Genomic DNA, 17019 nt, shown 5'->3' with positions numbered 1-17019 from the left:
AGTCTGCCCCCTTTTTTTATCCTTTAGGTAATCTCAACCCTTTTTGAACCTTAATTCTGTGTAAGGATTTTCATATGCCTATCCCAAGCATGTTTAAATTGCTCTACAGTCTTAGCCTCTACCACCTCTGATGGGAGGTTATTCCACTTATCCACTACCCTTTCTATGAAGTTTTTTTTTTTTCATTAAATTTCCCCTGAACCTCCCTCCCTCCAGTCTCAGTGTATATCCTCGAGTTCTAATACTTCTATACCTTTGAAGAATGTTTCCCTACTGAACTTTGTTAAAACCCTTGGTATATTTGAAAGTTTCTATCATGTCCCCCCTTTCCCTTCTCTCCTTCAAGCTATACATGTTAAGATCTTTCAGCCTTTCCGGGTAAGTTTTGTGATGTAGGTCGTGCACCATTTTAGTTGCCCTTCTTTGTACACTCTCTAATGTATATATATCTTTCTGGAGATATGGTCTCCAGAACTGGACACAGTATTCCAGATGGGGCGGTACCAATGACCTATACAGTGGCATTATTACTTCTCTTTTCCTGCTACTGATTCCTCTCGCTATGCAACCAAGCATCTGACTAGCCTTCCTCATCGCTTTGTTACATTGCTTTCCTGCCTTTAAGTCACTTGAAATAGTGACTCTTAAATCCCTTTCCTCCTCAGTAGTTTCCATTACAGTATCATTGATACTATATTTAGCCTTAGGGTTTTTGAGACTCAAGTGCATGATTTTGCATTTTTTGTATATGTGTGGTGTGTGTATACAGTATTTATGTGCTGTGTGCATGTAGTGAGATGATTTATAGCCTATGTGACTTGAAGGATCTCAAATAACATTTCAGCTTGAGCTTATCACGCACATAAAAAAACCTTTTTATATATATTGTTTCTGAGGTTGAAAGAAGACAATTGTCCATTGAGTTAAACCTTTATTTGATCTCCTACACTGTAATATTTTAAAACTAATTTTTAATTGTGGTGAATGTTTAGCCGTTATGTCTATTCATCTATTTTTTGCATGATTTACCCACCATAACCCTGTATATCTTTGTCCGTTAGGAATTTATCTAGCCCATTCTTTAAAGTAATGATCGAGTCCGCCATTACTACTGATTCAGGCATGGAATTCCAAATACATTTTGTCCTTACTGTGAAGAAACCTTTCTGTCTCTGGGTGCGAAATCTCCTCTCCTCTAACCTAAGCGGGTCTCCGCGTGTCCTTTGTGATGATCTTACCAAAAACAAATCCACAGCTAGCTCTGTGTTGTGTCCCCTTATATATTTGTAAATGTCCTTAATCTCCTTTTTCCAGTGTAAACATGCCTAGTCTTTCCTCATATTCTAGCGTCACCAACCCCTTAATGTGTACTGTGATTTGAGTTGCTCAAGTATCACCTTGCTAACTGAAAATTGTCCTCTCCATGAGTTCTCAAAATAAAATGGCAAACTAAAATTAACATCATTACCATCTAATAGCTAGTAATTATATGCTACTTTAATACTGAAATGCTACAGTAGCTAATATATTATTAAAGAAAACAGAATGAGCTCATTGGCTGGGGTTGTACCGTTCCCTTCTTATAAGTGTTGCGGGTATGGTCGGCCGCGCTCCCTACTGGGGATGTATAGAGACTCTGCTGTCTCGGGTTCTACTGGATCTCTTCATACAGTATTTCTAGATGTGGTCCCAATGTGGTATATAATATATACCTAGGCACAGTGGAAGTCCCAGTTGTTGTGTGGTAAAATAATTAAAATATGTAATTATGAGGAAGCAGTTAGGGGTAGAATCAGTGCATACTTTAAGAAACTTTTTAAAATGGGGTAATATGGAATCTTGAGTCCACAGCTTGTGTGGCACATTGTGTTTTGATTGGATAGTTATGGATTCACGCTTCTGACCAACGTGTCACTGATACTGCTTGAGTATTTGTCTCAGAACAAAGATCTGTGCACTTCTACACTAACCCCGAACTAGGTTCAGTAATTATATTAATAGGGGTGTGAAGAAGTTGGCCACCGCAACCAATAAGCTTTTAGATAACATTTATCAAGTGCATTCTATAAAATGATATGTAGCAGCTGATTGGTTGTTATGGGTAATTTCTCCGGTGGTTCACTTCTGCAAACTTTTTACTGCTTGATACAGTGCATCAACCTCTAGTTCTGGTAAGAGATATTATAACTTTTAAATATATGTCACCAGTCTGTGTATACTCTAAGAATGGAAACTCTAAATAAGAACTGATATGGAGTAGACAAACCCCAATCGGGATATATCCAACTAAAAAAACTACCATATCTTCAAAAATAGCATGAGCAGCAAACATTTACTTCTTGGTGAAGATGTTAGCGCTTGACAGTTTGCTGTCACATCCCGTCACATGCTAGGGTAAATCTTCTCAGCAGTCTTCTTCACTGTAATTCTGCTGTCGTCTTGGTGGGCAAATTCCCTAATAATAATCAGTGCAATAATAAATACAGTTCAATTATTTAGTAGACCTACAGTATACTGCAGGTACACTGTTGTTATTCCTTGTGTTGAGACTTGGCTATGGACAAGCAGCCTTACCATAGAGCTCTCTATCCTTACCTGAACACAAAATCAGCAAGGTCAATTTCAGCACCACAGAAGCTGTTTTTTAAAATGCCCCCATTTCCGACCACAGCACAGCTTCTAATGGGCTTCCGGAATGGGGTACTCTGGAATGAGAGAAAGGGATAAGAAGTTGGAAGGAAAAAAAAAAAAGATAGGGGGAGACTGCAAATAGACTGAGAGAAGTAAAAAATAGAGAGAGTGAGAAATGGAAAGATGGATTGAAAAGGAGAAGCAGGTGGGAGAGATTGACAAGGTGTGTGTGTGTGTGTGTGTGTGTGTGTGTGTGTGTGTGTGTGTGTGTGTGTGTGTGTGTGTGTGTGTAAGATTGAGAAGGAGAGAGAGAGATGTATAAAAGTTTATCAAATTAGGGATCCATAATATAGCAGATTAAGGTGGTAGGGGGCAGGGGATACTGTACCCCTGGCCCCCTCTGTCAGGGGGCCCCCCAGCCTGAGCACGCTGGCATCACTAGCTCTCCATCTTGTGCAACAGCAAAACCAGGCAGCCAGAATGCAAGCAGAACAGTGTGCCTTGCAGGCAGAGACACAGGAGAATCAGGCTTCATGAGCTAACAATGGCGAATCCCAACCAGAGGATAGATAGGAGGATGGGGGGGAGATGTAAGTGACACAGAGATCTCAGCTTCTCTTCATCCCTGCCTGGGTATCTGAGTCCTGTGTAACCTATTATCTAATGAGGGTCTAGAGAGAGACACACACTGAGTCCTCCTGAGTCCCATCCCAGTATTTATGTAGTACAGAGGCTGTTAAGGTTTTGATAGAGGTAAGTTCAGATTAGATGGAGTGCTAGTAGGATATATTGCAAATGTTTGTTTTCAGTGCACATTTGAAGCTGGCAAGACTGGTAGAAAGCCTGACTTGTCAACAAAGTGAGGTCCATAGTAAGGGGACAGAGCATTGATTTACCAGACGCCTACCTATTTATATGCTGGTAGCTGCTCTGGTTACTGTTTGCCTCTCATCTTGTCTAGTTATCTCCAGTCCGGTTGGTTCTCCAGGTATAGTCCAGTTGCCTCTTCGGCTCCAGACTGGTTGCCTGTCTGGGTCCAGTCTGTTTGCCTCTCTGGCTCCAGTTTGGCTAGCTTTACTGGCCAGTCTGGCTGCCTCTCCAGTTCCAGTTGCTAGTCCCAGTCCAGTTGCCTTCTGACTCCAGTCCGATTATCTTTCCGGGTCCAGTCCGGTTGCCTCTTTTGCTCCAGTCTGGTCACCTCACCGGGTCCAGTCCAGTCATCATTCCAGTTCCATTCTAGCCATCATTCTGGTTCTATTCTGGTCACCATTTTGGCTCCAGTTCAGTCACCATTCCAGTTCCAGTCTGTGCATCTACCTGAGTTCAGTCTCATTGCTGCCTACACTATTCAACCATCAGCCTGGTGCCAGTTTCCATCTTCATTAATCTCAGCTCAAGCTAATCACCAGCAAAATCCAGTCTAATAAGTTCATATATCTCTAGTGCTATATGATCCCACCTTCGGGCTGTCCTCACAAAGACCAAGTATGTAACTAGTCACATAGCAACCACTTACTGCCTCCCATTGCTATCTAAGTCATCTATTCCATCAGTAGTAACTGGATTAGGCCTTCCAGCTTCCAGCCCACTATTACCACCTCAGTTTCAGCCACTCACGCCTCTCCCAACCATTCCGACCCTTGGACGTGACACCTAGCCAATAATCAATTTAAGGGCCTGCCCTACTAATGTTCTCTATTACTGCAATTGCCGATGGACATTATTGCAGCTGGACCATATTCTGGAACATTATTCCGGTGACCTGAATTGTTTGTACAGATACCACATACATATTGACCACATACATATTGACTTCCTTCGGCTTCATCTGGTTTTTAGAATTTGAACAAACTGAGCAGATACATTTTAATTATTTTTCCTACAGAGAAAATATTCTGCTGTTACACTGTTGCTTTCAGGTGACTGACACATTATTTTGTATTATTATTATTATTATTATTATTATTATTATTGTTATGTATTCATGTCATCAAACCCAATTGTGAATATTTTAGATGTTATTTAATGAATGTGTTTATATAATCTACTGGACTATTATTTATATAGATACATTTTAACTAGGATACACCAGCGAATTCTTATAATTTATGTAAAAACAGGGGAGTCTATAGAGGGGGTGGTTACAGTAGCCAATGCGGGAGGTGATGAGTGTATTTGTGATTATTCTATCCTGCCATGCATATTGATAATAAAATGGAACTCTGATCCTATTCATGCTTACACTGAAACACAAGGAAACAATAAGTAGTGTCTTACCTTATAAACTTACCTTTGGGAACATGTCATAAAGACTCTCGGTTACTTTTTGTACCTTCATCTCTGCATCATAGTGAATTGTGTGTCCGACCGGACTATTCTCCTGAGTCACAATCATGGAATAGGATGCATTGCAGCAATTATTGAGCTGTGATCTGGATATTAGAATAGAGTTAAATTAACAGCAGTTATATACACAAATGTATCCTCTTACAGCTATCCTATTATACTGCCATATACTGTAGCTACCCGTGGTGGAAAGTCTAAGTTGCACCAGTAGTCTTGCGCCATATGGCAGAAATAAATATATGTGTATGAGGAGGACACATCTGTAGGATGAAAGCGTGTCTATTCCAGCAATGCAACCCCCAACATCCGGGCTTTTTCCATCTCATATATTTGATTCATGACTTCCTCATGGTGGAAGCAGACAGTGACAGCATGAATCCTCCTGCTACAAGTTAACTTCAGTTATATGAATTAATGACTTACAGTACAATTAGTAAGCTAGTTAAAAAAAAGTTGGAAAGCCCATTAAGTGCATAAGGCCAGCGGCGGACGTGTTTTACAAATCTAGACCAGTTATTGTTGTGTCACAGAAATAAAGAATTTTATGGCAGGCAAGAACCACTTGGACCATCTAGTCTGTCCATATATAAGCAAATGCTAGGATTACTTTTTGTAGGGATTCAATTAACCTACAGTACCAGTGTATTTTTGGATTATGGGAGGAAACTGGAGTACGCAGAGGAAAACCCACTCAAGTACAGGGAGAATATCAAAACTCTGCACAGTTAGGACCATATTGGTAATTGAACCCATGACCTCAGTGCTGTGAGGCAGTAATGATAATAATTACACCGTCCGTGTTACCCCAACTCTGATAGCTAGAAATGGGCGAAATATGGTTTTCAGATGCCCAACATAGCGGTCAATAAATAAAGTGTACTGGAGAACCATGCCAATCGCAGTGTATGGAATAGAAAGTAGTCAACAAAAATCAACAAAGGCTTATCTTCTAAAGTGGGATTCTGCATCCCAAAAATGTGTGTATGTCCAGAGAAGAGGATATTAAACACTCTAATCTCCTAGTTGAGTTATTATGAGCTTCATATAAAGTGCAACAAGTCACCAAGGAGAACTCCAGTAAAAGTGCAACAAGTCAGCAAGGAGAAGAACTGATGGAAGCTCCAGTACTAATTTGTTCTTTTTTGTTATGACTGCATCTTTCACTCTTGTGTAGACTAGAAAAACTTCCTTTTGTTTATTTATACCTTGTCTATGTTTAGCAAAATAACCGTTGTCATGTCCAGGATGCGGTCATGATGGCGGCGGTTGGGATCCCAGCAGTCAAAATCCTGGTGCCAGAATGCTGTGCTGGAACCCTGATGTAAGTAGAAATGCTGATGTGGGAAACCCAATACCCAGCATACCGATCATAAGTATTCATCCCACTGTGGTGTTAGCCGATGGTGGGGGGGTGTTAAGGTTTATCCACCCACAGGGATGGTTAGGGTTAGGCTACGGAACAGAGAGGGTTAGGTTTAGGGTGTGGGGAGGTAGAGTTAGGTTGAGGCACAACTGGGGAGGATTATGTTTAGGCTGCGTGGGGGAGAGTATGGTTAGGTTTAGGCTGCAGGAAGGTAGGGTTAGGGGTAGGTCAGTATTCAGGGAGGGTAAGTATACTTACTTACCCTCTGTCAGAATTCTCTCCATCAGAATGCCGTGGTCAGTCTTCTAACCGCCGGCATTCCGTACGCCGGTAAAGCGTATCACACCCGTCATCTCCTGGTGATGGATGGCAGCCTTTACTGATGTCTAAAGAAAGGGTGTGTGTGAGATGTTGGGAGTAGGCCAGCTGAAAAACCTTATTAGCACTGGATGAGGGGCTGTTTAGAAATAAGTCTCAAAATGGTACAAAATTAACAGGTATTAAAGACCCCACAAATTCCAAATGAGGTTCCACAGTTGATGACAACACTCAGAAATGTGTTATATTAGAGCCTGCAAATGATAGATGCTTAAATTAGTTGAAGACTGAATTGGCTTAGGGCTCATCCTTCAGCTTGTCCTTCAGCTTCTCCTGTTTCCAGTCCTGTGTCTGACAGCTCATTTGCCCTGTACCCAGCCTTGTGTCTGACATTTGCATATTTTCACACCTTGCTAAATCCCAGGTGTGACAGGCTGACAGCACTTACCCACATTTCTGAATCGGTCCCTTCGTTATCTCAGTAACATAAAGTGTATTAAATACTGAGTATTCTGCTAATCAATGCACTTGAAAAGTGTAATCTGCCCCACAACTTATGTCGGGCGGATAAACAGCACCCCTAACACAGAATGTGTGTGAAAGCTTTTATACTCACTGTAACAGGTTGCGTTCAGTCCGGTTTTCTATCCATGGACACCCCTGAAGTGCATTCATCATCTTTAAAAAAGTCCCTGAAAAATTGACCTCAAATCTAGAAAAGAAAAAAGCAAGACAAACAATTCTGAAATACTTCGTTGACCACTGTACTTTAAAAATGAAATATTCATGTGAAGTTATGTCAAAAGATTTTTTTGTGTGACTTAAACATTTGTAGAAAATTCTTCAAAAATGGGTAACCAAGTCAATGGTCCATTGGCTGGAATTGACTCCCACTACACTTTCACTATAATTTTTATTTTTTCAAGCAAATGTGTGGATGACTGGTGTATGAGCTATATCCTCAGCCTCCTATATTCATATTCTCATATAGGTAAATGGTAAATCTTGGATGGAAGTGAAATTATAAATTGGAACCAGATGTTGGAGGAAATATGTTGACCAAAGTTCTGACGTCACATGTACTATATGTCTGTCTACAAAACTGTGGACTGGAATGCATTTGAAGTTTTAATAAGCCATGTCACAGTATGTGTGGCAGGAGACCCGTGGCACATGATCAACTTGTGGTGTGTTCGCCATTATCTAAATATATAAATAACTGCTAAAAAAATAAATGGACAAATCGGCACTAGGCACCATGTAACATGTTATATTTAGGTCCCTATTTATGAAGCCCTGGAGAGTGATAAATTGCATGGAGATAAAGTACCAGCCAATCAGCTCCTAATTGTCATGTTACAGGCTTTGTTTGAAAAATGACAGATGCTGATTGGCTGTTACTTTTATCACAGTGCTATTTATCACTCTCCAAGACTTGATAAATGGGGGCCTTAGTGCACGTTTTACATGTATTTATATTTAAGATGTGTTTGAATGTATTTTAAAGGGAAAAATGCACCTCACCTGTATATGATTGGATAAGGCTTCACCATCTTCTGTGACTAGGAGATGGGATGCTTAGGAAATGAAGATTACAGAACAGGAGGACTGGTGAATGACAAAGCTTTTGATATGAGCAAGTGTACTCACACCTGGAGGTTGCAGCTTCCTGAGGGAAGGTGTTAACAATGGGGGGCTTCTTTTGTTTCTATATGTAAAGTGTCAAAGTAAAGTTGGAGTAAAATGTTTTACAAAAGCCCAGCTCATTCACCTCCCAGCCACCTGAAGTAGCATCACCCATTCATCCCCACCCACAGCCAGTGAAAGCCCATGGACCCATCACTAGCTCCACCCACAGACCCATCAGAAGTGTTGCCCCCAAACCATCTGAAGCACAGCCCCCTGGACTGTCCGAAATTGATGCTTACCTCTCCGACCAGGGATGACCCCAAAGCAGAGAAGCAGCACTGAACAATGCAGTCCACCATCAGAGCCATAATTCCAGTAGATAAATACTGAGCTTTCATAAAGGACTGCTGCGACTGGCAGAGTGAGTCAAAGCCCAATCATTAGAGGTGTTCCATCCCTATTAACTCTTCATCCAGGGAACCTCTCACATATTGGTCTGATATAATTGATCACATACTGTGCAGATGGCCACAGCCTATGGCACTTAGCAGGGTAATCTATAGGAGCTCTATATTGTCCCTAAAATTAAATAACCCACCCTTATACCCTGCAGGAAGCCTTATCCCTACACTCTATCAATTCATTCAGATAACCTCACCCCTACACCAGTCCAGTTATCCAGGGATCCTCATCACCTACACCTGTGTCTTCATCCAAGGAGCCTAACCCCTACACCGTGTCCCTTCATCCAATGAACCTCACCCCTATACTCTTTGACCCTGTCCATCATCCAGAGACTGCCACCTCTACATCCTGTGCCTACATCCAGAGACCATCTCCCCAACACCCTGATCTTTTACCAGGTATCACTAACCCCTACACCCATCATTCAGGGAGCCTCCCCCCACACCCTGTCTCTTCACTCAGGTATACTATACCCCTTTACCTTATCCCTAAATCCAGAGAGCCTAACCCCTACACCATGTACCTTCATTCAGAGGCCCTCATCTCTGCTCTTCATCAAGATACAGATGTGTCCATATACACCTTTTCCCAATTTAGCCATAAAGCCAAATTAATCGTGCAATATAATCTGCAAATTAGCCATGCCTTGTGATCTTTCTTAAAATATGCTACTTTATTCTGCTACTTTAAATAAATTATTTTGAAGGTAAAAAAAAGTGGGAAATCCATCTAATTGCTACTCATGGTGGATGGTCTTAGCCATGCTATGCATTTTGTGACAAATGAAGCAAAAAGGGAAAGGTGTTTGAGGACACATCTGTACTCTCACACTCTACACTCTGTCCCTTCATCCAGGAAATCTTTCCCCATAGACTCTTGTCATGTCATCCAAATACCATCACCCCTGCACCCTGTCCTTTCATCCAGAGACCTTCTTACCCTTCACTCTGTTTCTTCATCCAGAGACCCTCAACATTAGTTTATGTCCCTTTATCCAAGAACCCCTTCAGCCAGTACCTTCATCCAGTTATCCTTACCCTAAGAACCTTGTTTTGTCAACCAAATACCCTCACCTTTGCTCCCTGTCCCCAAATCCAGAGAGCCTCACCCCCCTACACTCTACACATTCATCCAGGGAGCCTCACCCTACACTCTGAACCTTCTTCCAGATGCCCTCACATCTGCACCCTGTTCCTTCATCTAGGTACCCTCATCCCCACATCCTGTCTCTTCATGCAGAAATCCTCATCCCTAAACCCTTTCCATTCATCCGGAGACCCACTCACACCCATAGCATCACCTAGTTTACAGTAGCAATCTCCTAGACTGCCTGTGTCTCAGACCTCCACTCCAATCCTCATACTCCTGTTTCCTCAGAGTCATATGTCCTCAGTCTTACCCTACATAGCCCTGTGTTACCCTCAGTGACCTTCTCTAGCTTCTTTTCTGCTGTCAGATTCCCTAAATCCCTATATCCACCCTAACATACCTGAGGGACTCAGGTATGTCATTCATCCTCATATCAATGATCTTCAGATCTCTCTTCTCTGCAGATGGCAAGTACAGTACCTAGCCTCATATTATGTTCCTAGCAATAAAGCAATCGCCATGTGCCTGGGGAGGGGGCAATTACTACTTTCAGATGGAAAATGCAGCAGTTCCCTCTATCATGCATGGTTAACTTTAGAACATTAAGGGTGGGAAACTAGATATGAATATCCACATCCAGTGCTGTTACATGAATAGGAAAATCGGGATGCTAAAATTAAAGGGGCAGCAGGTATAATTTTTATGAGAAAGAGATTGTGATCAACTTCATGGGCACCTAATAACTGACTACAAGAGGTATCTGTGTTTACTGCTGAAGAGTATGTAGTTTTGTCCTCTTCTTTACAGATGGGGCAGGTTTTAGTGCAGTGAATGTTTAGTCACAGCAAAACCTTTGATATCTCGAATCACAGTTAAGATATAGGTAGCCTGGGATCTGGGAATAACTTGCATACTACAGTCTGTGCTGTAGTGTGCTGCTTGCTGCAACAAAGTCTGCTTCATCTGTAAAAAACAAACACACCTTAAAAACTGACTGTGTCACACAGACACAGTGTGATGGTCAGCAAAAAATATATGATGTCCACGGGGACTGACTGTACTCTGTGAGCTTAGGTGGACTAGGATGGGACTACATGTGTGAGTAATTGATGCAGTAACCAATATATAAAGTGAGCATCTGGCCAATGTAACTATTTTAACTTTTTTTCAAGGGAAGTAATACACAGATGTGTCCATATCAAAAACTGCACTACCAGCTAGTAACATATTTGTTCTAAGCCCTCCCCCCCTTTCCCCTTCCTAGACAGAGAAATATACCACGCAGCCAGTGGCGCATGCAGGGGGGGTTTCCGAGCACCCAGAAACCCCCCTTCACACAAAAAAGTTTTTTTGTTGTTTTTTTTTTTTTTGCTGCATTTTGCGAGCCAAGTATTATTAATGGCTATCTAGCATCCTCTGCAGCCTGCTGTCTTCCTGGTGGCACTTGTAAGTGCTTAATAAAAGTTTACTTTATTTTAATTATAGGACATATATATCCATGTGCATACATATATACATGCATATACATACATATAAACACACACACACACAATGTGTATATATACGTGTACTGCATGTATATACATACATATATATATATATATATATATGTATGCATGTTTAATATGCTATGTGTATATGTGTATGTATATATATATATATATATATATGTATGTGTATATACAGTATATATATATATATATGTGTAGATATATATATATATACACACACAGACACACTAGTTTTACGGACCCAGCACATATACTGGGTCACCTCAGTCCCCACCCCCGTCTTTGGCTCCACCCAGTTCTGGAAACCGCCCCATGCAAAACCTGCATTTGCCACTGCACGCAGCCGGTCTCCCGTGGCCCTGCCTTCCTCTTACAGCACTGGCCAAAACCTAGTGAAGGGTGAGTAATAGGAAGACCAAGCCTACGCTGCAATAAAGAGTTCACAGCTTGTGATTGGGCGTCCCACTCACGTACAGAGCCGGCCCTAACCAATATGATGCCCGAGGCAAAATTTTGGCTGGTGCCCCCTAGCACCACCATTGGTTCCACCTCTTTCCCAGCACCATTACCCCTCACCCATAGCAGTCCTTATTTTGGTGTTTGTACCCCCTATATTTTAAATAGGAGCAGTTCGCACATTTGGTGCTCAGCCCAAAAAGGGGTGTGTTTTTGCTGGAAAGGGGCATGGCCACACAATAGTAACCCCAATTCCAATTACGCCACACAGTACTGCAACTTTATTCACATTTGATCATGCGATAGTGTCCATAATTCATATTACATCCCACAGTAGTATCACTTTACCTTATAAACATTACTCCTCACAGTAGAGCCCCTTATTCACATTACATCACACTGAATTGCTCCTTATTCACATTACACCACACCCTATTGCTCTTTATTCACATTAGACGACACAGTAGTGCCCTTTCTATATGCAATGCCACAGGGTAGAGCACCTTATACACATAATGCCACAGAGTAATGCCTCTTACACATATGAGACATTATTAATGTCCTTATAAACATAATGCACCTTACACATTATGACAACCCTTATTAATGCCCTTTTACACATAATGTCCCTTAAACATATGCCGCACATTACTAATGCCCTTATGCACATAATGACACACATAGTGCCACTTACACATTTGCTGCACATTATTAGTGCCCCTATACACATAATGACACACACACAGTAGTACCCTGTTACACATATGCCGCACATTATTAAAGCCCTTATACACATAATGACACACATAGTGCCCCTTACACATATGTTGCACATTATTAATGCATTTTTACATGACACACATAATGCTCCTTACACATATTCCGAACACTACTGCACAACCAACCCACTCACATGCACACAGCACTCACACTGCCACTAACACTGTGACCTCTGCCTCTGCTTGGATACAGATGTGTCCTCATAAATATTGCCTCAATGATAACGTCGGGCACCTTTTTTATGAAAATGCATCTTATTTGCATTGCAATGTGGCTGGGATGCACAAGCAGCTTCTGCTGATTAACCTGAAATGCAGCATGCCTATATACTGTGTGAGACTGTGGCTGTGTCTGCATATGAAATGCTACACACAGAATATAGGCATGCTGCATATCATTTTAATCAGAAGCTGCTGATGCCCCTAGGCATATCAAATGCCCTAGGCAATTGCCTAGTTTGTCTATGCCTATGGGCGGCTCTGCTCACGTACACCCTCTGCAGCCACATACAGTTAGTTGTCTAGCTTAGTTTACCTCAGCAAGGGAAAGAAGCAAATAAGTCTATTTGCTCTGTAAATGACAGTAACTGCAGCTCATCACAAGGTCTGGGCAAGAATCCAAGCTTCCCTACACTGTCCTTTGTTTAATTATTGTATGAAGTGTATGTCTTCCGTTCTGCTTAGGTTGTGCATCTTTCAGCAAAGTGCAAACATGACTTTTAGACTGCGCTTCCCTCTATATGTGATGTCAGTACAAGTGGGAGGAATGTGCTCATTGGCTGAAAGTAATTAGTGTCTTAGCTCTCAGCTATAAATATAAATGTACTGTATGTGCTATTATTATATAGCATTAAAACAACATTCATTTATAACCCAAAAGTGGCTGCTGATATCATGTGGCGTTAGTACCTCCTAAACATAGAGGCCTTGCTGTGACTTGATGACTTACCACGTGCAAGTCTATGTAACTGAGATCTCTGAATTGTTATTATCATGTAACATGAGACTTTAATTTGCTGGTAAGTTGCAGCGTGCTGGGGGAATTTGGTTGTTCCTCACAGTTCATCTCCAAGCAAAGAAAAAGCTAAATCAAATCTATTTGCTCTACCAATTAACTACATCCCATCACAAAAACTGGGCAAGTCTCCATGTTTACCACGACAACGCAATATTCTTTGTTTAAATATGAAGCTCTATATGCTGATATTTTTTTTACCGACCATTTATCTGTATCTGCTGCCTTCTTATTAGGAAATTGTGCAAAGTGCAATGGTTACTTATACACTGCACTTCCCACTACATACAGTACATGACGCATGTTGAGTGGCTGCATGTATTCAGCGTGTACTCTCACTAACAAGCTCTACTATATATACTTTATATACATATATATATCTGGTAAATATAATAGTATGAGCACAGCTATTAAATTTAGTGATGAGCGGGTTCGGTTCCTCGGAAACCGAACCCCCCCAACTTCACCCATTTTACACGGGTCCGAGGCATACTCGGATTCTCCCGTATGGCTCGGTTAACCCGAGCGCGCCCGAACGTCATCATCCCGCTGTCGGATTCTCGCGAGATTCGGATTCTATTTAAGCAGCCGCGCGTCGCCGCCATTTTCACTCGTGCATTGGAAATGTTAGGGAAAGGACGTGGCTGGCGTCCTCTCCGTTTATTAATAATATTTGTGCTTATTGCTTAATTGTGGGGACTGGGGAGCAGCTGTATTATATAGGAGGAGTACAGTGCAGAGTTTTGCTGACAGTGACCACCAGTATACGTTGTCTGCCTGAAAAACACTCCATATCTGTGCTCAGTGTGCTGCATATATCTGTGCTCACACTGCTTTATTGTGGGGACTGGGGACCAGCAGTATTATATAGGAGGAGTACAGTGCAGAGTTTTGATGACAGTGACCACCAGTATATAATATATAGCAGTACGGTACGGAAGGCCACTGCTCTACCTACCTCTGTGTCGTCAAGTATACTATCCATCCATACCTGTGGTGCATTTCAGTTGTGCGCCGTATATATAGTAGTAGGCCATTGCTATTGATACTGGCATATAATTACACACATTAGAAAATGGAGAACAAAAATGTGGAGGTTAAAATAGGGAAAGATCAAGTTCCACTTCCACCTCGTGCTGAAGCTGCTGCCACTAGTCATGGCCGAGACGATGAAATGCCATCAACGTCGTCTGCCAAGGCCGATGCCCAATGTCATAGTAGAGAGCATGTAAAATCCAAAAAACAAAAGTTCAGTAAAATGTCCCAAAAATCAAAATTGAAAGCGTCTCATAAGAAGCGTAAACCTGTTCAATATGCCATTTACGGCACGGAGTGGCAAGGAATGGCTGAGGCCCTGGCCTATGTTCATGGCTAGTGGTTCAGATTCACATGAGGATGGAAGCACTTATCCTCTCGCTAGAAAACTGCAGTGCCACCCCTAGATGGGCCAGGTGTTTGTCGGCCACTTGTGTCGCTTAGCTTAGTCACACAGCGACCTTGGTGCACCTCTTTTTTTCTTTGCATCATGTGCTGTTTTAGGACAATTTTTTTGAAGTGCCATCCTGCCTGACACTGCAATGCCACTCCTAGATGGGCCAGGTGTTTGTGTCGGCCACTTGTGTCGCTTAGCTTAGTCACACAGCTACCTTGGTGCGCCTCTTTTTTTCTTTGCTTCATGTGCTGCTTGGGGACAATTTTTTTGAAGTGCCATCCTGCCTGACACTGCAGTGCCACTCCTAGATGGGCCAGGTGTTTGTGTCGGCCACTTGTGTCGCTTAGCTTAATCACACAGCGACCTTGGTGCGACTCTTTTTTTCTTTGCATCATGTGCTGTTTGGGGACAATTTTTTTGAAGTGCCATCCTGTCTGACACTGCAGTGCCACTCCTAGATGGGCCAGGTGTTTGTGTCGGCCACTTGTGTCGCTTAGCTTAGTCACACAGCGACCTTGGTGCGACTCTTTTTTTCTTTGCATCATGTGCTGTTTGGGAACAATTTTTTTGAAGTGCCATCCTGCCTGACACTGCAGTGCCACTCCTAGATGGGCCAGGTGTTTGTGTCGGCCACTTGTGTCGCTTAGCTTAGTCACACAGCGACCTTGGTGCGCCTCTTTTTTTCTTTGCTTCATGTGCTGCTTGGGGACAATTTTTTTGAAGTGCCATCCTGCCTGACACTGCAGTGCCACTCCTAGATGGGCCAGGTGTTTGTGTCGGCCACTTGGGTCGCTTAGCTTAGTCACACAGCGACCTTGGTGCGACTCTTTTTTTCTTTGCGTCATGTGCTGTTTGGGGACTATTTTTTGAAGTGCCATCCTGTCTGACACTGCAGTGCCACTCCTAGATGGGCCAGGTGTTTGTGTCGGCCACTTGTGTCTCTTAGCTTAGCCATCCAGCGACCTCGGTGCAAATTTTAGGACTAAAAATAATATTGTGAGGTGTGAGGTGTTCAGAATATACTGAAAATGAGTGGAAATTATGGTTATTGAAGTTAATAATACCATGGGATCAAAATGACCCCCAAATTCTATGATTTAAGCTGTTTTTGAGGGTTTTTTGTAAAAAAGCACCCGAATCCAAAACACACCCGAATCCGACAAAAAAATTTCAGGGAGGTTTTGCCAAAACGCGTCCGAATCCAAAACACGGCCGCGGAACCGAACCTAAAACCAAAACACAAAACCCCGAAAAATTTCCGGTGCACATCACTAATTAAATTACAGTGTGTTGACGTACAAGTAAGAAATGTTTAGTGCTTGTACATAGAAGGAAGAGAACTATACAAGCACTCCTCTAGCTCACAAGTGGCAGCTGGTAATAGATATACAGAGTAATTGATCGTAGAAAAGGAAATTACCAGCGCCGCCATGTATAGTGCAAATTTTCAAGCAGCACTCCCAATACATGGATAAAGTCCGGTGCCCTCCTAGGTACCTCAGCGTGTCCAACTCATCGCAGCGTGGTGGCAGAACTCAGCAAAGAACAACACAGTACACATGCAGGTGTAATCAACGTTTCGAAGATATTTACTTCATCATGAGGATGACGAAGTAACTTTCTTCAAAATGTCGAATACACCTGTATGTGTACTGTGTTGTTACTTGCAGAGTGCCGCCACCATGCTGCTATATATATATATAATTCATTCTGGTTTGATTCGCCAATGCTATTTTATTACGTAGAACAAATGAACCCTGTCCCCTCACTAGACCACGCCCCCTCAACAGACCACACCTACATTAGGGCTGCTTACAGAAATTCCCCAGGCTGGTTTCCCAACCCAGTCCACCCCTATCGTTAGCTGAGCAACCACTTCAAAGGATCCTGCAACTGTCAGATCAGGAGGTCAGGATCTGTTGTGGAGCACATGCTACAGTACACAGGGAGTTATTTAGAGTTATTAGCAAACCCAAAAAGTTAGC

General features: G+C 42.2%; 1 protein-coding gene across 1 annotated transcript in view; it reads right to left on the bottom strand.

Annotated features, from left to right (window-relative positions):
• The window catches only part of LOC134934764 (alpha-2,8-sialyltransferase 8F-like), a 65564-nt gene that overhangs the window by 37557 nt on the left and 10988 nt on the right, over positions 1-17019 (bottom strand). Inside the window, exons 3-5 of the mRNA XM_063930129.1 lie at positions 7275-7370; positions 4922-5063; positions 2596-2705 (exon numbers count right to left, since the gene is read on the bottom strand). Of these exons, the coding sequence (XP_063786199.1) occupies positions 2596-2705; positions 4922-5063; positions 7275-7370 (348 nt within the window). The remainder of the gene's footprint in view (positions 1-2595; positions 2706-4921; positions 5064-7274; positions 7371-17019) is intronic.

This window comes from Pseudophryne corroboree, chromosome 6, assembly GCF_028390025.1.
Source record: "Pseudophryne corroboree isolate aPseCor3 chromosome 6, aPseCor3.hap2, whole genome shotgun sequence".
NCBI classification, from domain to species: Eukaryota; Metazoa; Chordata; class Amphibia; order Anura; family Myobatrachidae; genus Pseudophryne; species Pseudophryne corroboree.
Note: the sequence above shows the minus strand (reverse complement) of the source record. Positions and strands in the feature narration are given on the sequence as shown.